We start from the raw sequence: 27,906 nt of genomic DNA, 5'->3' as shown, positions 1-27,906 counted from the left end.
TAAAGTAGATTTTAAAGTTGTAAAATTTATCTGACTGGGTTTTTTTTCTTTTTATATCATGCAAAACTTGGTTTTATTCTGTTTCTTAAGAAACGGTTTATTGAAAAAGTGATGTAGTATTTTCCAGCCCGCTGTCCTGAGACATATAAAATCCAAGGGAGATCCATGAAATTTAAAACCAGACCACAGTCAGAAATCAGGAAAAAAAGCCTCCAAAACCCTCTTACTGTTTCATAGGTGTTTCAGAGCATGTTGAAAACACACTGGAAAAAGATTAAGGATTACAAATCTGCTTTGTCCAAGGAATTTTATCAGTTGCTATCCTTAAGGATACTAGTTACCTAGATACTAGGGCTATTAAGTGTACTGGAGCCTATTGAAGAAACCCATTTCTTCTGTGTAAAGTGTCCTGTAGATTTTAAAGGTCAGGGAGTAAGGGCCCTGTCAGATCTTCTTTTCAAGTTGCGTAGTGGTAAAGATGAAATAAAAGGGACATCTGCTTCAATGATACTCACTTTTCTGTGAGGCAATGCTGAAGTTGTGTGTTAAAAGTATGTAAGTACTGTGCATAGCTTATATAAGTGATTATTTCCAGGCCACTTCTTACAACGTGTATATGACTAATGATGCAGAACATGCCATTGAACACTACCATACTTTTAAGAGAATCTAGCTTTTATTTCGATTATTTTCTTTTTCTTATTAATGTGAATGTTGGGATTAAGTTCTTATAATACACTGGGATTTGTTTTGTTTTTTTTTTCAGACCAGGCAAAAACCAGTTTGCATGTAACATCACTAGATGATGCAGAATGTCTCCGATCTAAAGAGCTCCTTTCGACCCCGAACAGTCACACTTCCTCTAATTCAAAGTCCACCCGCAACATCCCTCGAAGACATACAGTAGGTGGGCCTCGCAGTTCCAAAGAAATATTGGGAATGCAAACCTCGGAAATGGATAGGAAGAGAGAGGCTTTTCTTGAGCATCTGAAACAGAAATATCCCCACCATGCTACAGCAATAATGGGACACCAGGAGAGACTGAGAGATCAGGTATGAAAGTAAAATTCATATCTTGCTTTTTGTTAAACGGACCTTATAACTCCTACAAAACTGGGTGTTACCTCATTACAAAAGGTGAGAATGTAACAAAGCATGAAACAGATTTTTTTTTTGATGCAGCCTAAGATTTAGTTACTCCCTTGAAATTCAAAGAAACAATAATAAAAATGAAACTATCCAATATTACCTTAGAATTGTTTGTTGAAACTGACATTTTTTAAGGGCTTTTCATTTTCTTAGAGTATTCACAGAGAAGGGGGTGAAGGTGAGACTCTTGATCTTAGTATATGGGTCTCTATCTACTTTTCACAGCTGAAGGGAAAATACGGAACAGCTGTTAATTTCTGTTACAGTTTCCATATTAGCGCCACGGCCCAGAAGAAAAGAAAATATCTGTGGAGTGTTTCTGTGTGCCTAAGATGGCTTTGTTACCCTTTAATTTGCTTTCTTCTATATTTTTGAGTCTTTTAATACAAACAGAAGGGACTTACCCACAGGTATCTGCCTCTTCCAAGCTGTTTTGACATCCACATTGGTCTTGTCAGCAGTGTACCTTAAGGTGGTTTGCTTTTCACCTGCCTCCAATTGCTTTTCAGCAGCAAAAAGTATGTGTAGGGTCAGAGGAGATGTGACATGCTGATGTATTTCTAAGAGCAGGTGGAGGCTGCTGACACTTCAACCTTCTCAATTCAAGGAATGCCATGCAAGGATCCTTTCACAGCCTAACTCTGGGCTCTGGTTTTGGGTGCAGTATTAGAGTTTAATATGTTCAGCTTTACAGACAATCTACCTTCTATTCCATAATTCATTTTTTTCAATCAACCAGCAGAATTTAGAGTTCAGGCTCAAAAATCTTATGCCCATTACTCTCAATTTAACAAATGATTGACAGCAAACCTTTTATAAAAGGTTTTTTTCTCAATGTTTTATAGGTATTTCAGCACTAACAGTAAATTAATTGTAAGTAAGGAATAAAACAAGTTGGAAAAATATTGTGCTCTGTTATGGCAGTTCTTACTGAACTCCCAGCCTTATTTGAAGCCTTCCAAACCTTTGGAGATCAGACCATTGTTACAGGTTGGAAAGACACTAATTTGGTAACTTCCCCCCTACAACTTTTGACAAGGTCTCTAAAGATCCCAGGTGCTATCAGTCACCTCAGCACACAAATGCTAGAATCCATGCGTATCCAGCTAAAATAGCTGCAAGACTTCAGCTCTAATGAAGATGATCTATTCCTTATTTTGAAACAGCTTTCCTCCTTTCCTTTGAAAGTCTTGATTTTTATTTTTTTTTCCCCACTTATCTCTTCCATGAACTTTAGTGACTGTGTGGAATGTGCTGGGTGGTGGATAAAGATAGCATACAAATTAAATAAAGGGGGTGGCAGGGGGGTGAAATCCAAAGATTAGATCTTTTGGAGTCATGTAAATATTTAGTTCCAGTGTTGCAGACACTGCAAACCCAGTTTGAACAGCCTACAGCATTACACCCTACACATTTTGTAATTTGAGCCTTTTCTGAAGGCAATAAATTACAGAAGGAATGCAGTAACTGTTCCTGCTGTTTGTTTAAAATGTGTCATCCTTGCTAATTTATTGAGGGTAGAATTCATGCAAATGTCTCCTGCTTCTATTTTTTGATGATTAGACATATGTATTGTATGTAATGAGTTTTTAAATAATTTTAAACCAAAATAACTTTAAAATTACTGCGAGGGTATCAAACTATCTTTCTTGGGATTCGGAAAGACTGAAGCCTCAATTCATTCAGCATAACTTAAAAAAAAAAAAGATAAACTGAACAGAAGCCACATTAATAACATGCAGAAATGAGTTATACTAGTTGTAAGAAATTTGCTTAGCTGAAATGTAATGTGTCAACAGTGTGGCTCATCAGGTGCAGTAAGATTATTATGGTCATGGCATTATAGTTCAGAGGGGTTTTTCTTACCAGTTGTGTCTATGTGTGCACACACATGTATCTGTATCTTGTGTGTGTGTGTGTGTATATATGTATCTCTGTGTGTAGCTACACATAGGTATCTATCTATATATATACACACAACTCTGTGTGTGTGTATATATATGTGTATGTATAATGCATGCTTACTTAGCTGCTCCATGAATAAGACCATAATGCAGTTTTGCTTTGGAGGGTGCATATGTTTAGCATACATACTTCCTTTTTCCCCCCTTCTATGTGTATGTGTGTAGCAGTGGTATAGAAGACAAACTGCATCCGTGTGTAACATATATATATATATCACATACAAAATCTGTAAGATGTACGGGAAGACATGAATGAAAATGTCATGATTTATTTTCCAGGTTCCTTTCCTCCCTTCTTACTTCTCCAGCTGCTCCCAGATCTGGAAAATGGCAACATTATACATGGTGGAAATTTCCCCACTGTGGGAGATTTATCAAGGATAGTAGCTGATGCAACACCATTTTCTAATCTCTGTGTCAAATGGTGCAGCTGGAACATAAAACATCCCAGTATTTACAGTCAGGAGGTAGTCCCTTGGATATCATATAATTTGTCTTCCAGGTTGCTTTAAACCCTGTCAGGTCCATAACCAACAAAAATGGGCCATAAAATCAAGATTGGTAATTGTCTCTCTTTTTGTGGACTTTCTTCTCTTGTCGGTTTTAAGCAGCAGTATCTGAGTTTGGCAAACTGACCCCTGGTTTGCAGAAAGTAAACATCAGGAAAAAAAATATTTGATGTTGTCAGATCATACTGTATGGCCTCCACCAGCAAGGTCAGCTCTGAGCGTTGTCCGTATCTTCCACTATGTATTAATGGTTTCCTCCAGGCTTCGTTTATTCAGATAAATCCCTCCCTTGGACGTGCCTCCTGAGGACCCTTTCTACTCTTGATAACCTGCCACAAATCAGAAGTACAATCATGGCCAGGTAAAATGCTGGTGGGGATTACTGATGGTTAACAAACATGGTGACCTGAAACCTCCCAGCTGTGCACACAGATCATCCCTCCTTCACCCCACACGTTTTTTGCCTTGTTTGTGTTGTGGTATCTTATTTTGGAAAGGAAAGCTCGCAAAGACAAGAGCTGTCTTTATTTGCACGAGGGCCTCGGGATAGTGATGCAAGGCAAATAACCTGCAGCTAAACTGGTCTTCGTGCTAAACTGGGGGGTGAGTTTACAGCAGCTGGGGTGGTGCAGGCGTGCCATGCCTTGTGCACCCCAGAAGAACCACAGGGGAATGCAGCATCCCACAGCCACAGCTCTTGGCAGCGGGCCCCCACACTGCAGGTTTTCCCCCTGCCCTGCAGCCAGGCACCAGAGCTCCTGGAAAGCCGAGGAACAAAATTTTCTTTTATCGGTAATGCGACTTTCTGCAGGAGCTTTGGATACCTTGCTTCTGCCAAGGCTCTCTTGTCTGTGTTAATGAAAGCAAGGCGCTAATGTAATCTCTAGGAAAGTTAGAAAGAAAAAAGAGAAAAGAAGGAGGAAAACGATCTTTTGAAGTTTGAGATGGTGTGAATCATCTGCTGCTGAGCTCTGGCAGGACATGATCACTGGCTTAGGTGGGGTTGACTCTGGTCAGCAGAGGAGGAAAGAGAACTAACAACTGTAAAAGCTGGGCAAGTGGCCGAAAGGGTGAAAAAGAGTTAGCATTTAAGAGGTTAAAATGCTAACCTGGCTATGGAAGGGGAGGGGGTAATCCCTGCAGTGAACCTGTTTTACAAGTCACTTCGCTAAAAAAACTTTCTGAGGGGCAGAGAGCAAAAATGTGTGTACAAGTTTTTCAGATATGGAGCTGATGAGTGTGTCTTAAGAAAATGAGCTGGAAGGTGTTTGCCATAGCTTTCTTTTGTTGTTGTTTGACTAGGAAATACACCGGGAGATGTGGAAGGGTCAGGAACAGCTCTGGTGTTTTAGCCAGTGATCTGTGAAGACCACATTTATTGGGAAGTGAAATTAGATTTCCATCAATTTAAAAAAAACCCACACGCTTCTGGTGCCTGTGCAAGTCTGAGTGCCTAGAAAATGGTGGTTGAGGGTTTTTTTATTATGTTCAGTTAGGTCTGAACATGACAGGTAACTCTGGCATCTGAGAAGGTGTGGTTAAGGTTACCATGGAGATCCATGATGTCATGCTTGATAGAGCATGTCAAGACAGCTAATCTAACATGTAGATGTTCAAAAAGTCCCATAGGCCAGAACTAAGCTTTATGCAAATAACAAAGTTACGCTGCAAAAGGGCGAAAGAAAATACGGCTGAGATATGGCGTGCGTTTTACCTGGCAGCTTGAAAGGATTATATCAGGCTTCATCATAAACTGAAACTTTTGGAACTAAAGGAAGAGGATTTCAGACCATCTCTGGCCTCACCTGTGGAATCTCACATTTCGGTAAATAAGCCTCTTTCTCTTTCTGCCCTTGCTGTAAAAAAATGCCTTTGAAATCATGGAGTTTGCTTCACCACGTTGCTCCTCCTGGCAGCAGGGCTAAGTCAATAAAGCAAGTTTTCTGGCATGGCATGTTCTTTTTTCTCTTTCAAAAATGAGTTCTTTATTGAATGAACTGAGAATTCAGAATTATTTGAAAGGCATTGTAATGTATTATGTTGATTATATGAATCATGCTGCAAAAATGTCCTAGGTAGTGTTTTGGAGGAGAAACTAAGAATGGAGACACTGTATTTATTTGTAGATTATTGCCAGATGTCTCTCCTTTAACTGTTAAAATAGAACCCTAAAATTACAACAGCATTTATTCCAGGATTTGATATCTGGAGAAATACCGAAGCTTGCTCTTTTATTTTAGTGGATCATAGCGTCAATTGGTTAAACTGACTTTGAGTATGTGCTTAAATATCATAAGGTAACACTGGGGCATTTCTTAATAGTTTTTTTTTTCTTGGGTAAAAGTACATTAGTAAAGGGTAAACACATTTGGAGGTAAAAGTCCAGCAGTAGAAAGGCTGTTGGGACTTTTGGGTCTTAGGTATAAACAAAAAGGGACATTTTCAGTCCCTCTGGAGAGAGAGTAAAATCCCTGGGTTCTTAGCTGGAACCACTTTTATACTTATATCAGTCACAACAGATCGAGTAAACATCAGTACTTAAGGGAGAGTCCCCCTCCGCGCTGTCACTGCTGTGATATGGTAAGGAAAAGCAGGGTTAGGACTACAAAGTTTAGTTGGTTCAAATCACTCAGTATGAAAAGGGTTAGATTGAGGTGGGAAAGGCTGGGTGTTTGCAGTAGTTAATGTCTGAGCTTAAAAATGTGAAAAGAGAAAAATCTTAGGTTCTGCCTAAAGACGCCTGAGAAATGTAAACTTGAGAGAAACTTCAGTTCAACGTAAATCCTCAGTAGGATTTAGGGAATAAGGAGGCCGCAGAGTATGGTAAGCACATTATCTAATTCCAGGTGAAAAAACAGGGTGTAAAGGTTTTCTGATGTTCTGCATTGCTTGATCAAGCAACACTAAATAAACTTTTTTTTGGAACATGTATTGATTATTAAAATGAATGGATTGAAAAGAGTACAAAGTGAAGAAATAACTAGGTTTTTTTGGTCACAGCTCCTTTGCTTTACTCCTAGTTATATCTTGAAACTAAGCCAGTAATGGGAATATTTTAGAATTAATTTCAGGTTAACCTTTCTCCCAAAGTCTGAGTGATAATTATTTAGTACTAGGATATGTACAAATGACAGTGTGTCAAATTAACTAGCATATTTTGCATTCATTACACTATTGCTGGTTGATGCCATGGAGTTGGTTAGGGAGAAGTTGATTTAGTATTAATATTGTGTGAATATTGTTCTGGTGTGTACCCATTAAAAAAGAGAGTTTAAAAATTACATTTAATTTTAAAATGTACACAGTGTATGTGAAGAATGTGATTTTACTCTGGATATATGTTGCTGCAGACTTTTCTAGTTGAGAAAATCCATTTTGTTGAATTACTACTTGGTTCACATCCTGTTCTATATAGTGTGTTATCAAAAAATGCCTATTTTTATCTGAGAGGTCGGTGTCATACAGCTAGAACTTGCTGTTTTGTCAGCATAGGCTGTAGGTATTTGTTCAGGGAAAAAAAAGTTTCAGAAGTTGTTTCAGGAGATTTCTGTGTGTTCTTGCCTCTTCTCTGCCAATGGGTACTACCTCCCTGCCCAAATGAGACAGCAGTTCCCCCTCCTCCCTGGATAATCTTTAAGCCCAACAGAACACATTACGCATTGGGGAAGGGAGGATTGTCCCCAGCATGCACATGTGTCCCCTGTCTCACCATTGGGTACAACAATTCATTGCTTTCCAGTGCTGCTGTATGTTAAAGGCCACTGCTCTTATTTTACGTTGTTAAAAGCACCTAAGAAAAGCTACAAAAATGAACATATGAAACGTGATTGCAAGCTTAAAGCTCTGCTGATTCCAAGGCCTTAAGCTTTTGTTTATGGAAGGACATGAGGTGGCATGTCCATTTGTTTTGAGTTGAAACATGCTTTTTAGCCCCCAGATAATGCTGTGATTGCAAGATATTTATAAATAGCTCGATAGATAAATGAACAAAGAGCTAGTTCATTAGCAAAGTAAAGTGGATTTACTTTGTATTCACTGTAAGTGAAAATATTGAGGAAGAAGAGTAATATTCCTAGTAGAATGTCTCAGTGGAAAGTCTTTCAATTTTACTCTTCAGTTTAAAAAAGTAAGGCAACATATTAAAGCATATATTAACTACTAGCCCTAAGGTATCTGTGGGAGTAAGTGGAGTTTAACCAGAGCGGTAATACTTGCTTTGATAAACGTAAGGTTTTAATTTATATCTATCAGTTAAAAGCAATAATAAAAAAAAAAGCTGTTCTTTTCAAAAAGCAAACAAAACAAAGCTGCAAAAAGGCTAATAAAGTAGTTCCTTTTCTTTTTCCTTCCCTCACCCCATGCAAATCACACACCAGCGCAGTTACTTTGCCCCAGCAGGATTAGTAGCTTCTCTTCTGTGGCAACGCCTCTGCATTTTAAGTAGCATGTATTGTTTGTAACTCAGAAGTCCCAGGTAGTTGTTACATGCTTACCTTTGTTCATGTGATTTTTTAATGTATATTTTTCTAATCTATTTTATGATGAAAACTATTTTTAGAATCCTTTGTATTCAGCTGACTGAATCAATGCCACAGTAATCTTGTTGAGTCCAGGACTCTGGTGTCCCTTAAAGCACAGTTTGGGTAGCTGCGTTCAAGAGAGTTGCCCATGGAAACCTCTCCCAGTTATTGTAGACACCTGAGATTCCTTAGGGTTCAGAAACTTAAGCTTTTCTGGTCAGAAATATATCCTGAGGCATTTGTACATGTGTTTTTGCACATACTCAGTTTAGTCCTGGTGCTTTCTGGGTTGTCTCTGTAGATGATGGCCAGAAACTGCACCAAAGCAGTCTGCAGAACTTCATGTGGTAGATGGGTTCAGTGCAATACTCCTTCAGCAGTGGTGGTGAGGAGAGCCTGCGTTCTGTGCATTGGCCTGGAAGCATCCACCCCTGTGGCAGAGGCACCTCCTGCCTCTTCTGAACCTGTGCTAGGTGCCTGCCTTCCTCTGGGGATGCTTGGAGGCGTTTGGGGTAGGCAAACCCTACATTCTCCCTTTTGAAGTCAAGCCACTGGGCAATGACCTGTGACAGGGTTTGGTCCCATAGCCTTGTGATTAGCTCCTCAGAGCAGCTGCTGAATGAGCCTTATCACAGGACTGTGAAATTGAGCTCCTGTCTTCGTGCTCGCCCTGGCCATGAGGACCTTGTGTTCCTTTCTTATTGGCAGCAAAGTTTCAGGAGTCAGTGACAGAGCCCTGGCCCTGTGTTGCTTTAGGCTGGTTATTAGGGTGCTCTGCCCAGAGATGGAGACATGGCTGTAGAACTTCCTTCAGACTTAGGCAACCAGAAAGCCAGATCTTCTTTTCCTATCCTGCAGAAGTAGATTGGTGTATGAAGGGTACTTTGCCACTGCTTCCTCTTCCAACTCTACTTTTAAACCAAAGCACCTCAGGTTGCCGTGCTTCATGCCCAGCTCAGGGGTGAACAGCATGGGAGATATCCTCAGAGTACTGAGGCTTGTCAGTGACCCCAAAGTTCATTTCAAGCCCCTTACTCACTCACGAGAGCCCAAGAAGTTTGTGACAGAAGCGAAAATGAAGATGTGGTCTACAGCCACCTTTGGCTGTGCTGGTTTTGAGCAGGCATTGTCCGTAGTTCTGGAGGTGTGTTCCTGAAGGTGTGAGGATCACTCCTTCAGTAGATGAGGAGCGTCACAGGCAGTGTTGGGTGAGGGCAGCAGATTGTGCTGGTGGTAGAGCTGATGTTACAGTGTAGCTTCAATGGTCATTGGTCAGGGTGTCCTTCTGTAGCCTGTGATTAGCCTCAGTATTTATGAATATTTGCTGTGTCTCAAGATCATTTCCTTGAAAATGGTTGTGAATGTACTTGGGTTGTTCTCTTTTCAGCTGAATAGTCCCGTTAGCTTCCCACTGGGAATGTTCTTGTGCTCTTTGCACATTGTCACTTGGGAGGAGAGCATGTATTTATGTCAGTCATGAGAAAAATAAATTTACCTCTGGACCATTGCTGCTGCATTAGAGCACTATTCAGTTGTTTTTCAAACAAAGCAGACTGCACCGAAGTCACCTGATTAACTGTCTTGGTTTAACGATAAACCCTGGGATTTAAATCTCTTTTCTGAGCTCATGTAAAGAGAACAGGAGTAAGACAAGCAAATCTCTTATCAACATATTTTCCAATTTCCTTTCTCTTCAAATGAGTTGAGTCCACTAGGAGGAACAGTGCTGTTGCTAAAATTGCAGTCAACACCTGTCACTCTGACAGCAGCCACTGAGAAGTGTGTTTTTAACGTTCACCCAATCATGGTAATTGTGCCACTTCAGTAAATCCAGAATCTGGTGGTATTAAGTTTTGCATCTTGGCACATCAAGCCAACACAGGTACTTCTGGTTGGTGGAGATTGTTTTGAAGGGTCTTTTTTTTTTTTCGGTTTTGGGGGGGGGGTTTAATTAATTTGTACCTTTTGTATTACTGCATTTTATGTGGTCTCTTGTGCTGTGGATTATAGTGATGCCATTCATTCACTGGGAAATTGCTGTCTTAGTAAACACTGAGTGTTGTCATTTGTTTAAGTTTAGGAAAGGTTTTCACTGGCTGATAATACTCTGCCATAGGTGCGCCTAACAAAAAAAAAAAAAAGAAAATTGAAATCAGTTGTTAAGAAAAGGAGTAGAGAAGCTATTCCCTTAGGTTAAGTCTGAAATCCAGAACAACCAATAATAAATATGTTTTTCACCATGGCTTCTGCTGTGGGTTCTTAAGGCGGTTCTAACAACCTCTCAGAAGGTGGATGTTGGATTATTGGCCATGTACATCATGTACATTCTGATCTTTACTAGTTACAGGTTACTTTGTCCCACATCTTGAGATTTATTTTATCTTCCAAAATTATGTTCTTGCTAGTTGTAAGACTGGATCTTCTTGATAGCTGCATGAATGTCCAGTTCTGTTTTGGTTTGCTAAATTCTTGACTATGTTAATGTCTCATGACTGTAAATTCCAGAGTTCAGCTATGTTTTAAGAATATTTCAGCCTCTAAGGGGTTTACGTTTCTTACATATACTTTTAATAGACTGTCTCCATGCTCTTACATTGATTTCATTCTGAATAGAAAAACTAATTGTAATTCAGTTTCAGCCAGCACTAAGTGTTTTTTCAGTCTGGAGGGAGATGTCTGTTCCAAGGAGGGAGGAAGGCAGCAAGAGGAAGAAGTAAACAGTGAAAAACCAAAGAATTAATTTTTTCTTTATTTATTTGAAAGAAGTTGAGTCTCATTTTAAGTTTTACATGATATATTCACTTCCAAATACACTTACTGCCAGATGAATAAGCAGAGACCTTTCCAGTTTGCACCTATTTTGTGGGTATGTGGGTGTCTAAAGTCTGGAAACAGGGCTGCTCTCAATGTCTATGTATGAGCTTTGGGCTTTCTTCCACTGTGCTTTGAAAGTGTAACTTTAGCTGCATTTATTCATTTGTAGCCCTATTTTTAGTAACAAAATACTATACATCAGACTGTTGTAATTAGTAAGAAATTACTCACAGAAGGAACAAATATTTGACTGATTAGAATCAGTAAGAAGAAATGTCACTTATTTCCCATTGGCTGAATAAATAAATAGTTGTACAACACTGGTTCATTTAAATAAGAGTAAATATTATTTGGAAGGAAGAGTTATTAGTTAGCATAATGTAAAAAATTAATGAATATAGCATAAATACAACATAAACAGTTCCATTAAAAACGTGTACCTGAAAAGCAAGGACATTCATAAAATTTCCTATAGATCCTAAATCCCTGTTTTATTTCCTGGGTTTTTTTTCCGAGAAATGATAACTTAGATCAAGAATTTAGGGAAATTATATTTTTCCCTAGAAGTCTTTAAAAAAGAAACCATTCCAAAACTTCTCAAATGTGTTCCAATTTCACTCTTTCATTATGCGTATCATGGATTCTTTATTTTTTAAAAAAGCTATTTTATATTAAAATTGCTTAATAGCTTTGCATTAAAAAAACAACATTGTGTCCATATCTACTACTCAGGCATGTGGGACAACCTCAGTATTCCTCTGTTCTTAGACTGGAATCACCATGGTAAGGCAGGTACCATTTGCCAGTAACTGCTGGAAGTATTTTGGGGCTTTTTACTGAGAATCACTATTGTTACAATTGATTTTTAGCTGCTAATCTAAGATGCCATCTTTTTGGCTAATACTAAGTCCAGCACTTGGGGTACAGGCAGGATGGTGCCTTCTGTCAGCCCCCGGCATGCTCCTGTGTGGGCAAGTGAGGCCGAGAAGGGTCTCTGTGCTGTGCAGCCAGGGACTGTCTCTGTTTTACCACAGGCAATTAGCATGGTGTCTGTCCCAATTTCAGTGAAAACACGTGATAGCAACAGCCTCAAAAGCTTTATGTAAATCCATGGAGAACGTCTCCCTTCTGAGCATCGCGAAAGGATTGGGTGGGATGGAGCGAAGAGGTGCAGGTCACAGGATGGTTTTCTTGGTCCTCATGAAGCTGGTATTGATGTCGGTAACAACATTGCTGCTGACCAGAGTACAGTTGGCTCAAGCCCCTAGCAGGTTGTCTGACCAACGTGCTTTTCCTCTGATATCAGATGCGAGTATTTAATTTCTGGCTCATGTGTACTTCCCTTCTATTTTATTTTTACCAAGTGTTTTCCGCACCGGACGTTGTAGCAGGTGCCTTCCCGCATGGGTAGGCCCTGTGGGCACCTGCTGCTGCTGCTCCCCGGCACGCTGGGCTCTCGCAGCTCCCTTGCCCCCGGCAGCTGACGGGCACTGCTGTGAAGGCAGGGCTCCTGGCCACAGTTTCCTAATCCGGTCCGCAACAACTGCGTTAATCCCATACTGAGCCTGGGACCCTACTGCAAGCAGGAGTCAGGTTTCTTCCCAAGGGTGATGAATAGCTTTCAGTAATGCAGGACCATTGTGGAGGTCACGTATATGATACTTGGTTGTTGCTGTAGCTTAATTCCACAAGAGGTTTCACCGTAGCATTAACTATTTATATTGCTTTGATCACAATTTTTACATCTGTCTTTTTACTGTGCATGTTTTACCCTCTTTCTTAATTGCTAAATCATGACCTCCTTGGTCACGGGTATTAATCCTGTCACAAAAGGGTAGTTCTAGCCCATGTGCAAATGTGTATTTGTTCAATCCCCACCCGTATGCAAGCATGCAACCATGAGAAACCAGTATTTTTTTTATATATGAGTCATTCATACACCCGGACGTGTAATGAAATCTCACATCAGATGAAGCTCTGCTGTATGTGCACACCTATAGAAAATCTGCACCGGGAGGAAGAGGGACGTGTGCTGCTCCTGGGTCTGTCGCTCCATGTTGATAGCAGTCTGCTACCGAGGGGATGGATTTTGAGAAGGAGGTTACCTCTCATGCCCCTGTGGCACAACCAAGAAGAAAAAGGAGCCTCTCGGCTCTTTGCTGCTCCTCTGGTGCCTCTTCTGCAAGCCAGGTACAGCTGTGATAAAGAGCCAGGGCTTTCTTCTGTGGTGCTTGTGTAAGAGTTAGTAGAAGCTTCTGGATGGTTCTTTTTTTCCAAAAGACAGCTCCCTGTAAGGAGGAATGGCCTTAAGTGTTCATTATTATTATCCTATTGTTTATACTATATAGACTATATATTATCAACTATACGTTGCTGGGTTGAGTTTGCAAGGTGCAAAAAACCTTTAGGTCACTTGAGTAGTTAACAGACATTTTTGAGAGGGAGGCTGACAGTCTACAGAAGAAAGGCTTCCCTTGAACCACGTTAAAATACAACTTGATTTCATCTCATGGTTTCAAAATTTGTCGTATACTGTCCAAAACCCGAGATGCTTTCTTCTCTAATTATAAAGAGTGTTTATATGTAAGGTTTAATCTACTTACTGGAAGTTTTCCAGGGCTCTGGAGTAACTGCTACTTTGTGGGCCTCTTATGAATTGAAGGGTTGGAAAACAGTAGGCTTCTACTCCGAAGATACTTGGATAGTGAAGATGAGTGAGCTACTTTTTTTCCATGCCTTCTCTTGTTCTGCTGTAATATTTTGGGTTTGAGACATTTTTTTTTTTTTTCCCCTCCCTCATGCTGTGACAGCAGGTATTGCTTTGTTTTAAAGAAACTGTGAACTCACAAGTTCAGTCTTGTTTCTGCGTGACTTAAACATCAGAGATGTTATTTTGCCAAGAATTGTTCCACTTATAATACACTAGACAGATTTCTTTGTGGCTGTTTGAACAAAGCCAGCTTGAAATTTAGGGAAACTTTTAATAGTTTATAAAGGAGAACTGAGGAAATAAAATAAGAAAAGTTCACAAGTACTCAAACAGGCACTTGTGAGATGCTTCTTATGTTGGGTGGTTGTTGTGGTTTTTTTAAATGTGCTTTTGTGAATTTCTCACTACCTATAAGTGATGTATATTACTAGAGAGTGAATGGGTTGGGCTTTTTGTGATATATCACAGCTATGTGATTTTAGTTGTAGAAACTGGAGCAAATAATTCTGAACTGATACCAGAAAAATTTTCTGTTTAAGGCCATCACTCTCTGTGAAGATTGTTTTTCCTGAGGAGGTATATATAACCTTTTAGATTAGATTTACTTGCTGTGTAGCATTTTAAACACAGCAGACTAAAACTAATGCAGGGTTAAACCTAGAGATGTATTGAGTCGCCTGGCAAAACAAGGGCAGCTTAGATAACCATTCAGTAGCTTATTGTGGTATGATAAACATGGAATTCTAGGTATTTTCTACAATAAAAGAACTTATGTGTTCTTTTGATCTGTGCTTTCTGCTGCTGCTTGTCAGACTTCCCTGGATACTGCCAAAATGTGTCTGCTTTTGTCATTGTCTGTCTTTTTTTTATTACATTTTTTTAATTTTTATTTTAGGGTCACACTATTAGATTTTGAGGGCAGAACAGCTTTTCTAACTTCCCCTGAAAAAAGCAGTCAGACAAAAGTTATCAAGCCTTTCAAGTGCGGTTTGTCTAGCCACTGCTGCTTTGTTTTTGGCTTGTCTTCCCTGTGGTTTGAAAACTTTCTTGAATGTCTGGGTTCTGTGATCTTTCAGAGGTCTTTTAAAATGCAGTCATCATTTCACAATGTTCACTCTGCCTTCAAGTAGTTCCAGTGGAGATGAGGGCGATGATCTGGTTTTACTTACCTCAGTATATGGCAAGGACCTATGTTTGGAAACATAAGCTTACATACTGTTTTACTGCTCATTTAACTAAAACAGCCAGCCTGATTTCATATTGATATTTCTGCCGGCCCACAAAATCACCTGCATTTCTTCACCCAAGTTCAGCAAAGTAACTTGAGTCTGGTGGTGTCCTGTTGCAATAGGCAGATTTAATTTATTTTATCTGAAATCTGAGAGGGAGGGAAAGTGGAGTAAGAGTTATGTGGGGAAGAAAAGCCTTGATTAGCGGTGGAAAATATTTCACCTTGAGTCAGTTCTAGGTGTGTTGGGTATTGCACTTAAGAGCAGAACCACTGAAATCCTTTTGAAAACTAATGACTGGCACAGACTGCAGAGTTAACAGTATATTGTGATATTGTGCTCAACAAAACCACATAGTTTGTCTTTTACATGACTAGACTGCCTTGGTTCACAAGTAAAGAGATACTATCCAATTTTCTTGTTAATAAGACAGGTAAGCAGTCATAACCATAGCTCTGCTATTTGATCATTTAAAGTTCAGGCACCAAGAAGCATTGCAAAGAACAAATCTGCCCAGCCCCACAGCCCAGTGATACCTCTTATCTCTTCTGTCACTTTGCAGTCTTCTAAGAGGAGGATCAACCAGTTGTTTCTTATCTAAGCCCCTGCTTCAGACGTAGAGGCATGATGCTCTCATAAACCCCATGGAAGTGAAACTGGTTGTCAGCATTGAAATAAAGGCACTGTTTTTCCCCACTGCCTTTCCTAAAAGCTCTATATAAATACATGACAAGGTAGATGGTGTGTAATAACCAAGTTTTTCCTAGTGGAAGGTCTCAATAAGTAGGAATATATAAACATGAAACTGCCTTCACCATCCCAGGTGGGTGTTTGGGTTAACTGCTGTTCATTGTAGATGATTTCAAAAGCATCTGGTTAAATTGTTAATACAAGTGTTGTTTTTCAGCTGTATTGTTTGACTGATAGTATGATTGCAATTTGCTTCTGTGAGTCCAAAGTGCACTGATCAAAAGAAAAGTGATGCTGAGATCTGGAGATATTGTGGGAGTTGTACTTCTTTTCCTCATCCTAATCCAAAAAGACACGATGGAAACAAGTCAATAATTTGTCATATTGAAAAAATTCTTAAATAAATACTGTACTATGAGCTCTGTTTGACTTGAAGGAGAATAGTTACTACACCTTCACTTAAAAGAGAGGGAGATATTCCTTCTTATCAGTACAGCTATTTCTTTCCTGCCAGATTGTGCTGGTCAGAAAGGATAAGGGGTAAGATCACAGGCCGTATGACAGTGCCTTTCCCCTCCTTTTTTATAATTAGCAGTCTGAGAGTCAACAGGACAAAATCTGTATTTGTTTCTCATACACATTGCTGTGCCACTTTACCTGAAAGCAGCGCAGTCTTAATCTAAGTAGTTTTGTACAGTTTGAATTAATCCAACCATTAAGAACAAGCTCATTGTTTAAAGATTTGTGGATACTGTTTCACAGGCCAAGAAACTTCAGAATTTTGTTCCGCTGCAGTATCAGACAAACAAAACGAAAGCAAGTCATGATGCAGTTGTTTTGCTTTTTCTTTCTTTTGCAGGGTACTTTTTTGTCTTCCCTCCTTCATTACAGTCTGCCACAAATAATTTGTAGAGTACAGTGACCTTTACAAAAAGACTACTAGTAGCAAGTGCTTAGGGATCACTGTCTTGATAGCTGGAGAGAGAAGTTTATTGTAGCATCCAGGAAATTATCTAAAGAGTGAAATATCAAAAACATACAAATTCTTCCCAACCTCAACCCCCTGTAGAGGAGCCAGTGGCGTATTAGCCTCCAGCATGGCTGGACCATTGGAACATGTCATCTGGCATGGTTTTAGTCCTGGGAAATAGCTGGTCAGTGATACCAGTATAGTTTCTATGCATCCTCCTGGAAAACTGAAATCAGAGATGTGATTTACCTGCAGACACAGGCAGAGGAAGGCCATCATCTGGATGTTTCCCTGAAGAGGTTTTAAGGAGAATGATCAGGGTGCCTGGAGACCTGCTGCCCCTTGGGACTAGCAGAGGGAGGAGTAGGTGACATTTAACATTTGAAGAAATCCGTGGATTGCTCCAGAGGTCTGCAATAAAGTGTTCTTGTCCTGGTTTGCCAACTTAAGTTTAACAAAACTTTGAGTTTGGTTGCTTAACCTTATTTTATATTTTTTGTAAATTTGTGGTGAAATGAGTTCATTTGGGAGGAGGTAAATATAGCTAGGAGTCAACATTTTCCATACAGAGGAATGCTAAATGTGGTTATCTCTCACAGTAGTTGATGGGAATATGTCAAAAGGCAACTTTTATAGAAATGTAGCTTTTTACTGGCATCTGGACTTTGGTGAAGAAATTCACTCTGCCTAGGCTGCCAACAATTGCATTGCAATCTTTTACCATAAGAGTTTGACATATTGTCCTGTTAGGTACACAGTAACTTGTTACAAAATACGCTGCTGGTGGTGTAGAAGCATGCAGCTGTCTGCAGAGTCACTTTTTGGTGGTAGAGGACCCAATTAATGATTATGAGCATGGTGTAAATACAAGAGATATTTAAGGTAAGTGTTCGATATACTGCAATACTACATGGGTCAAACTTTTCACATATAAGAGCTCAAAAGAAGATACCGAGTTAGTATTGAGCAAACTAGCAGTGGCATTACAAACCTACAAGACCAAATGACTTTGTATACTTTTGTCTTAGCTTTTGAAGATTTTAATGGTGAATGAATTAACTGCATTTGAACAAGCGCGTGATCGTGTGTCACAGCAAAGCCTAAGTTGGAAAGGACTTCTGGAGGGCATCTGAACTGCTGTAGAAAGCAGAAACTTAGATTAGGTTATCCACACCCTGTCAAGCTGAGCCTTGAATATTCCCAGTGGAGATTCCATCACTTCCCCAGATGAGATTTCCAGGAATGGGGTAAGCTGTACCTGGAAAATACTGAGTCTGGAAGGGATGTAAGAATCTTCTGAAATGCAAGTTCACAAGAGTTCCTAATGTGACGCTATCCTAGAAGCAGGAGTTATTTTCCAGGAAGAAAGTGATTAGGACTCAACCATAGCCTGGGTGTGTATGGTCCCAGGAATGCGTGCTGTAGTTTCAGACTCAATGTTGTTGAAGGGACGTTGAACCATGGGAGCGTTGCAAAAGAAAGTCACCCAGAATGGTTTGAGATCTGATGAAACTATTTCTCTCTGAGAACAATGATGATTTTTATCCGTTGACCCTATCAAAAAGAGAGCCTCCTTGATGAAGAAATGTCTTTTGAAGCAGGAGAAAATATACTGCTTTTATATTGGCTTTTTAGAAGAGCAGTGAAAATCGTAACACAAACTAAAGGTTATAGCTGGAGAGTCGGGCAGATTCAAATCAGGAGTAATGCACAGCATTTTTCACAGTAGAAATGATTCATTATTCTGACAAATTATCAAGGGAAGCAAGAGGTTCTTCATCTCTCTAAATCTTTGAACTATGACAGGTTGCTTTTCTAGCTGATATGCTTTAGTCAAACAAAAGTTACTGATGAATAGGCCTAACTGGCAGAGATTTATTGGCTCCTTCTTGGCCTTGGTTATGCAATTGAGGCTTTTGGTTATTCATGCAATTTTAGTGTTTCAAGGACTGTTCATACGGAACTGAGTTTGACCCAGCTGCTTTTGAATATAGCACTGTAACAAGGATGGGCTATTTCAGAAATAAATAATTGCTTTAGTATTTAGAAATTTAGATTAAATTAAAATTTAAGATACAAGTAAGAGTTTTAAGTGAAATATTACAAGAAAAAGAATCAGAATGAATAGACTTAGGGTAAACAGAATTTAATATTTATAATTAGAATAATAATATACATTTTCTTGGTATCCCAGTCAGGGTACCAGTATATAGCTATCATAAAAAAGGACAAGAAAGGCCCGAGTGATCACTGCCTCAAAAATTTCCCAGACTTCAGATAGCCTTAATTCAGAGGAATTTTCTACTTTGACCAAAACTTTTAATTTCTCCTTAGCTATTCCTTGGGAAAATTCTTGCTTAGATCAATAAAATCTTTGGTGACGTTAGAGATCTCAGGACTGGGCCACTCTGAAATTGTTACTTTGTAAGGTACCACCAAAATCCCCCATTGCTTCATGAACTATTGCTTACAAGTAATGGATCTGGTTACAGTGAATTTTTCTGAACATTGACAAAACTACAATACACTTTAAAGCAATCAAGAAATAATTTACAACCAAGTTATTCTGGGGCATGGTGGGATAGGGAAGAGACCAAAAAAGACCTTCAATGGAGCAGTGTTCAGCAATGCATAGAAGTGTACATGAAAACGGGGCATCACACCGTGCTGATAGTTATTTGCTGGCACAGCAGAATGAGAAATGGGGGAGTGTCTGGAGGAAGAAAGTGATAGAAATCAGAATGAGTTTTCTGAGGGAGAATGAGGACCTTCTGTTAGGACTCGAGCAAGAAACAAGAAAAGGGCAAATGCTATGTTTGTTAAAGTAGTATGGGAAATCTTTAAGCAGAAAATAATTCTTGAGATGCTCTTATAATCATAGCATTACATACCAAAAGGAAGGGAAGCAATGTATTGCACATGTAGTGTTATAGGCTGGAGGCATAGATCTTGCTGAAAGGCATACACAATTTTAGAAGGGGTTAAGTGAACTGCTGTGCTGCAGAGCAGATTGCAGCAGGAGAGGAGCATTGTGAACCCAGTGACAGGCGAACGCTGCACAAAGCTGCTGGTGCTGAGGAGCTTAATTCTAGTGGCTGGGAAGGATGCCCTGAATGATGTGCAGGACGTCTGTATGTCTGTGCCTGGGGAAATTAGGCTTTGAACTGGTTGTGCATAGCCCAGCTGGAGGTAGGTGCGGGGATCTTCACTCCACTGTATGGATAGTTTGGGGTTTGGACTAATAGTTCCAGAGACCATCTGGGTCTACTTTAAAATACGCTTACATGTGAAAATATAATTTTCCTGTAAAGCTTCATTGAGACAATTAGCAAAAATTAAAGTTTTTGTGATTTGTAATTTCCAATCAAGTGAGGGATAAATCGGTAATATTTTCAGTTGTAAAGTTGCTATACAGTTCTGATTGCTTTCTGTAATGCCTCTTTCCTTGTTTCTCCTATTAGATCTTACTTCTGTTTTGAGCAAAACCAAATTTGTCATAGAAGGTGATAATAGCCTAAGTTTAAGGGAAAAAAAAGTTGTCTTTGTCCAATTGATACTTGGTATAGTCTAGACAGTCTGCATTCATAAATATCCTGTTATTGCATTAAACCATAGCAAGCTTGACAGTAATAAGCAGAACTGAATTTTCCCCATGCCCTGGTGTTGGACCTTCCAAGTTTGTGTGGGTGCCTCCAAAGAGGTTTGCAATTTCACTGTCATCTGCATTGCCTCTGCAAAATAAGCAGAGAAGTTAATCTCCAGGCTCCTTTGCTGGTGTTCAAAGGAGGTGATGAATTTTTAAAAAAGAAATACTGTTACCAAGAATTTAGAAAGACATTTTCCAGGGTTTTACCTGACATTTCAGCCTGAATGAATCAATTCAATTAAGAGGAAAAATCAATCTGAACTTTGTCCCAGCCTTAGTATGTACCTTTTTAAACTTTAATTTGCTTTCTTTTTTTTTTTTTTTTTTTTAAAGTTCTTTGTTTTAATGATACTTTCTGGTTTTGGAAGCAGAATTTCTGAATTGGTACGAAGAAATTTTCTTCTCAGCCAAAAGCAGGAATACTGGAATGCTTTGAAAGTGCATCTTTTCATGAAGAGTACTTATTTTAATACAGCGCCTGTGCAAATTTGGATCAGTTTCAGGTGAAAAATCTGCCACGCGATATTTAAAAAGATGAATTAAGAACTAAGGCTGTGAACTCATATGGGAGTTCATTCACTAACATGGTAAATACTTAGTTAAACTAAGTTTCTTCAGCCCTGTTACCAAAATGTCATTCCTTAGGCCCACCTAAAAAGAAGCAACTTTGAATGGAAATTTTCTGAAGAATAAACATTATTTTCTGTTTTCCAGATAACTGTGATCTAGAGCGTTTCTTCATACTGAAAGTATGTTAAATTCCCTGTAACATTCATTTCAACCAGTAGTTCCTTTTTAAAAGGAAAAAATATTTCGTTATATAAACCCGAGGTCTAATGTACATGTCAGTTTTTATTAAAGTGTTTTTACTTGTCCATCTGACATGAAATGAATAATTTAAAGGAAAACAAAGTGTCCAGAGAAAGTGCTAATGAGAAATGTACTTTTTATTAGAGTTCTTGGTGGGGCTGAATATTATTTGGCACAGGCTTTTTGAGTTTTGCTAACAACTACAGCACACCTGTAGGATGTTAGTGGTGGAGTCAACCAATTAATTACTCAAAAAAAACCCAACCAACCCAACACCCAGCACCCTGCTGTGTGTTCTGCAGTCCTGGGTTTTTCTCTCTCTGCTTCCCTGAGTTTGGGCCTTGTTCTCTATGAAGTCTCCAGGCAGTGTTCAGACCTTTGTGGCTGATGAGGAATGTGCTTCCGATGTCTTATGCTGTGTCATCATTATTTCTGTCTGCGGTTCCCAGGCTGTGGATTGCTAGTTTCATGTAAGTACTGCGAATAACACTGAGCTGATGGAGCACCTTTAAAATTTCATGTTAACTAGCATGAGACAGAGGGACTGAGGTTGTAAAGCTCCTTGAAAAGCACGCTGGAGTGCAAAATTGTTTTTTCTTCCATCCCCTTGACTCTGTTGCTGTTACAGAGGTAGCACAATCTCGCTAACCATCCTCTCCACCTGTGCTTTGTTCCACCGCTTGAAGCCTCAATTTCATCATCTCTGGAGGCTTCTGACTGTTTCTGCATGGTCTGTAGGGATCAACGTTGTGTGGTGCGTCCTTTCTTTCCAGAACCTGTGTTTGGCTTGCACGGCTCTCTCCTGCCACAGAGCACTGAAGCGAGGCCAACATTTGAATGCACGCTACCAATTTTTTCTCTGAAAAGCAAGCACGTTGTGTATTTGAATTAACACAATCTCATTTCTGTATAGAAATTGTACTTTTAAGCTATTTCCTTCATAAAGTTTGAAAGGATTCCTGCCTCCCCTTGCTGTGGCTAGGCTGGAGAGCCCAGGGAGGGAGGGATGGCTGTGAGAGCGCAGGTGAGCCTGGTGAAGTGGTGGGGGCAGCCTGTGGACCTGTGTCCTCAGCTGAGTGCAGCTGGGCAGCAGTGACCTGCACCGTCCAAGGTCAGTGGTATCACTGCACGACTTTTCCCAGAGGAAAGCTTTCTCCCACAGCATATTTGTGGAAGTCTTTTGTGTTCAGGCTTGGAGAAGAGGGAAATTTTGCCCTCTGTTTATGCTAAGGGAGCATATTTACAGTTGTTGCCAGTGAAGCATTTTGCACAGCATAATGCTACTTAGATAATAAGATGCTAAGATGAGGACATCGGAGTTCATACCACTTTTAAAGTTCATGTAATTCTTTAAAATACTGAAAATGTTACTTGATGAAATGTCTGTGTGCTGTTGTGTCACAAGAGTGAAACAATAGCACATTTTACTTGAGGCCTTGAAAATATTTTCCTCTTTCTAATAAGATTGAAATAACTTTCCAGCTGTTTGCCTGGAAAGTTGGCAAGAGGCAGGCTGAAGGGCAGTTCTAGAGTTTTACTATTTAAGTTAATGTTTGTACCTGGATGGAGAGACATTATTTACTCAACTGTGCAGAAGGAAATCACAACTGTGGGAAACAAATCTTAGAATGTGTTTGCTTTTAATTGTTTTCTTCACTGAAAGTTGAGGAAACTCATTGTCCTGAGTTAAAATAAACATAAAAATGTCAGTCAATATCATCATAAAAAAAAAAAGCCAAGACATGTTCCACCACACCTACTACTGATGGAGAATTTTAGAGATCTGTATTATAGTATGTGCTGTTTCTTGATAATCAAGGCAGCCATTGTTTTAGAAAAAAATATTCAAACCCATTTTCTGCTATGGGTTGCAGTCCATGCACATCCGAGAGTTAGGGATTTAAGTTGTATGAGTTAAAGAGAATTTGACATTGTCACACAAGGATTTTAATAGCATTTTTTATGTTCCTTAAAAGTTGTGACCAGCTTTATATCCAGTTTTAAATATGTAGGAAAGCAGCTTCTATTACAGATACTACTTTGCTTTGTGAAGCGAGCTGATGGGCCATGTCATAAAGGCTTTCTCTGCAAAATAAAAGGAAAAATAGAACAAAATCCCACTCAGAACTGAGTCAAAGGTGGCTGTTCAGGGCTCTGAGCACAACAGGGATGCCTTTAGATGGTAAGAAAGGTGTCCACCTGCCACCTTCAAACACTTCTTGTCCCTGGGAAAGATAATTTTTGTCTTAGGTCTTCATCCAAGGTCAGTAGGTAACTCTTGAAAGTGTGTTTCAGCAATGTTTGTGCAGTGAGGGTTAAGGGCACTGCCCAAGGGGCCTTCCCAGCACACCCCCGTGAGCAAAGCATTGCAGGTGGGGTTTTAACTTGTTCCTCTGTCTATGCACATAAGCCATAAGCTCTGACTAGACGGCAGGAATTACTCTAGTGAAAGGAAATTGCCAGGTGATTTAAAACCAGTATGTCCAACTCTACCCAATTTCCTTGCGTTGGTACTGCAAGATGAGGTAGAGGGGTCATGGCCAGCGCTGTCGCTGTCTGGTGGTCTGTGGCTGCCAGCAGCTTCTCGGGGACAGCGGGGGCTTAGAAAACCCATGGGCTACTCACAGTTGTACCAGGGAGGTCAAGAGTTTATTACAGGAGCAGAGATAGTTACCTCCCTACTCAATTCCTTAAATCCGGCCAGATCTGTGATTTGTGTAAGTTGGGTCATGATAATTTTAATAATATCTGAAAAGCTCAGATACTGGGTCACTGAGGCAGAGTAGTTAAATTTGAAAGGCACCCAAATTAAATGGGATGAGAACAGTATAAAGACCTTGGAACTAACAGATCTGAAAATATCCTTCAGGATTTGTGCTGGAAACAGAGAGAAAGGACAGGGTGATTTTGCTTTTTTATTAAAAAACAGAAAAGAAAACAGATGGGAGACATCTCAGAGTTGTGTCTTCCTAATGTGAAGCACCAAATGGTATTTTTTTCTGTTTTTCATTTTGAACATGGGGGTGGAGATAGATTAATGGGTTTTGTTTTAGCCTCCAGTTCTTACATGTCTTTCACTTGAAAACAGTGTTTTTCTCCTCCTTTATACCAGATGTTACACTCTGGAGAATAATTTCTTGTATTTTCCAAGTTCAGTGAACTGCCTTGTATTTTAATGATGTTGATTAGGAAATGTACTGGTTCATAACCAGTGATGTACCTAAGGCTGTTTATAACTGCAGTACGGGATCCATCACAACTGAAATGGCTTAGGAGGATGAAACATGATCCTTTTGGACAGCTGTGTACTTGCACTGAGGAGGGACAATCAGAAGAGGAAGCATGACACTGTTTTTTTTACATTATGAGAAGTTTGGGAGTTTGCAGTTATTCAAACAGTTCTTCAGGATTTACAGGATCTGAATGAACCCCAGGTAGCAGGGCAGCACTCAGTAAGTTCAGGTCGTTGTCGACCTGCTTAAGCTATTATGTTAAGATAATTTAGATTATATTTGCGAGCATATTTTTTTTGCTTTTACAAGAATGGCTTGGTGAAATACAAACAATTTCCTGATGGATTTCTTTTGTTTTTTCTTTGTGGACAGGGTGTAGCACTAGGCATTTCTCTGAAATTCTCAGTTCCATTTCCAAGTATTATTTCCAGCAAACTAATTGTGAGAGATTATTGACTATTACTCACTCCACTGCACTTTTTTCTTTGTGTTGCAACATGTTTCTCTGTTTGCTTCTTCCAGTTTCTTTCATGTGCCAGTTAAGCCCTGAACAAGCCGCTTGAATAAGTTTGTCCCTTAAGATTGTCTGCCTTTAAATCCCTCTTGCTGACTGACACATTCCTCTGTGAGATCTGTGTGTACCATGGCATCTTAGTGGACTAATGCAGTGCAGCTGCATGGCTAGTTAGCACAAGCAATCTTGCTAATTAATAGAGGCTCCATTGAGAGAGTGGAATCTACAATTCAGTACTCACCCTGAAGGAGCTATCAAACATGGATCAGATGACGTGTCTTAAAAATGCCCACTGATTTTTTAGAGGAATCCAGAGTGACAAGCTCAGCTGTGACAATCTGCAATGTGGGTGTCATGGGTTAGCATTAAGGAAGATCAGTGTTTGAATAATTTTGTCTTCTATAAAATTTTAATTAGGTGGAGTTAGTGCATTACCATCCTTTACCTGTTTTTCTTACAGTTGAGCTCTGTGGGGAGGAGGCCATCTAACTTCTTGTTTGCCAGGTGCTTAATACATAGTGGATACTGTCATGATGTTAGTTAATTAGGCTAATAACAATTTTTAGAGCATGGGGTCAAGGCTGACAAAACCACAAGTGTTACAGGGCAACACAAGGGCTGCAAAACTCAGTTCAAAATTCAGAATTCTTCCTGCAAGATCCTGTCCTGTTTCACAAAGAATATTGAGATACCCAAAGAACTTTTAGAAAAAATGACAATTTTTAAACAGCTGCATCAATCAGGTTACAAATAGAAAGCATTAAGCACTGTGGAATGGTGCATTTCCTTCATAAAGCGACACCATTGTGGCAGTAAAAACCAGCAGAAGGAGGAAAAGGAATATGGTTGGGTACTTCAAATAGGAGGATATATAAAATGTCACACAGGGCATAGAATCAAATAGTAGTTGGGAAGGATGCCAGAAAGACTTGTGGTTTCAGTTCTGAAGTGCTTTTAGTTACATGTCCTTTTTTTTTCTTGTATGGCCTTTCCTTCAAGGGCTTCTCATGTAGTTGTTTATTAGTAAACAGCTGCTTGCAATGAAAGATGATTATTTTATAGCCATAGTGGTTTCTGCTAGATGTGTTTGTTGACTGGGGACTGGTTGCACTTCTGTTTGTTCTAATATAATCCAGATAAGAATATGTAAGTATTCTTAAACTGGGCACATAACTCAAAGAAAAGCTACATAAAGACCAGGTAACAACCATGTTTATACATAGAACTTTTAACCTTCAGAAATCCTTAAACTAATTCACTAAAGTGTACTAAAATATACATGGTCATATGCAAGCTTTTATATATGTATATAAAAATATGATTACTATCTGTATTATCTGCCCATATATTATATGTGTGTGTATATATACATAGAAAAATGATTAAAAACCTGTTTATTGAGCTTTCCCTATGAGGTAGGTGCTTGAGAACGTTGTGAAGTAAGATGCTCGATATTTAGATACAAAGTGTCAGTTTGCTGGTGTTGTCAGTTGGTGTCTTGTTTGTTCAAACTGTTTAAAAGATGGAATTTACTAGGTAATTGTAGCTGAGTACCTAATATAAATCTTTCAGTTGGAGTGGTTTTGTCCAGTGTGGAGTTTAAATGGGATTGAAATCTGGGAGCTTAACATTTTGTATAGACTTGAAGCTTGCTAAACAGATGAAAGATGCCAAGCTATTACATTACTCATGTTGATCATCTCAGTGTGTTCTTACAGCTTTGAATAATCAGGAAAATAATGTCTCTAGGATGTGGGAAATATAATTTAACAGAAACAGGTCACCATAGCTTCATTTCATTTGTTTTATTGAGGTACAGGGGATAGTGGATATAGTAACCTAAAAGAATGAGCTTCTAGAAACATCATAATTAGACTATTATATCCTATTCTGTAGATTTTTTTAAAAAATGTTTTGGTGTTTTGAAGTGAAAATTTGTAATTTTTGCCTTATGTTTGTGTAAGATGAGCTACGTAATGACTCTAGAGATATGTCTCAAAATGATTGACAATTGGTAATTGCTAAAGGCCAAGTGTAAAGAACTGCAAAATGATCTTCAGACTTGATGTTAAAATGACAGGTGAGGTTCAATTTAAATAACTGTAAAATGTGTCACATAAGGAAGACTGATCTTAACTTCATGCATAAAATGGTAAGCACTGAGATGAGCATTACCACTCAGGAATAAGATCTGGATGTTATTATGAATCCATGGAAATGTCAATGCAGTGTTCAGTAACAATCAAAACCACATATCTGATGTTTGTAGTTAATAGAAAAAGAGAAAAGAGAACAAGACAGAGAGTATCACCTACCACTGTAAATTCATGGGGAATCTGTAGTGTGTGCAGTTCAGGTGTCTCCAACACCAAAGAGGATGAGGTTTGGAGAAGGACACTAATGATCAGAGTTGGGGAGTGGCTCCAGAGACCAGTCGGCACAGTAAGAGGTGAAATGACTGAGTGACGTGTGATGGAGGGGAGGAATAGGCAAGCTACAGTGCTGCAGATTTCTAGGGTCTGGGAGAGAGTTTTAGGGTAGCATCACTATTTGCATCTCTGTTTTTAACTTCTTCCCTGGGTATGTGTTTCAAGGTGGTGGTGGAAACCAGGCTACTGGAGTAGGTGGACCTTTGGTCTGGTCCTTCTTATTCCTGCAATAATCTTTAGGTCACAGTAACTCCTGGGTGGCTAGGATGAAGTACAACGTAACATCAGGAGAAATAATAGGTTTGGGGAGGAAAGTGAGGACTTTGCCATTTAAGTCCCCTGCTGTAAGCACAGAGCCCAGAGTGTCTCCAGCTCTCCAGATCTCACCAGGCTGTCTTTCTCCAATTGCTCCCCAATATCCTGCTTTGAATAGTTTTTCTTCTCTCCAGAAGATTGTTTTCTTGTCAGTTATTTCTCCTCTAGCATGCTATTGTTTCAATTTTGAGGATGCTTGTGTCGCACTGAGTCAAAGTCTCATCTACTTAGTGACATGTAGCTTATATCATCTTACATATGACCTTTGACTTTGCCCTGATAAATTGAGCTTGAGCTTGGAGACTTAAATGTCAGAAGGCCCGAGCAGGTCAGAGCAGCAGAAGAGCAGAAGTTGAAGTTGGCTATACTATTAAAATTGTGCTTTACTATACCTAGGTGCTCTT

The 27,906-nt window shown here is 39.4% G+C and overlaps 1 protein-coding gene across 14 annotated transcripts in view; it reads left to right on the top strand.

Moving 5' to 3' along the window:
- Positions 1-27,906, top strand: part of KIAA1217 — a 350,277-nt gene that overhangs the window by 173,944 nt on the left and 148,427 nt on the right. For 13 of the 14 annotated variants that reach the window (XM_080384817.1, XM_080384821.1, XM_080384820.1 and 10 more), the window contains one exon: positions 767-1,053. In XM_080384817.1, the coding sequence (XP_080240943.1) occupies positions 767-1,053 (287 nt within the window). The other variant, XM_080384828.1, reaches the window with a different exon arrangement.

This window comes from Falco punctatus (assembly GCF_963210335.1).
Source record: "Falco punctatus genome assembly, chromosome: 4".
NCBI lineage: Eukaryota > Metazoa > Chordata > Aves > Falconiformes > Falconidae > Falco > Falco punctatus.
This window is presented reverse-complemented; position numbering and strand designations above follow the sequence as displayed.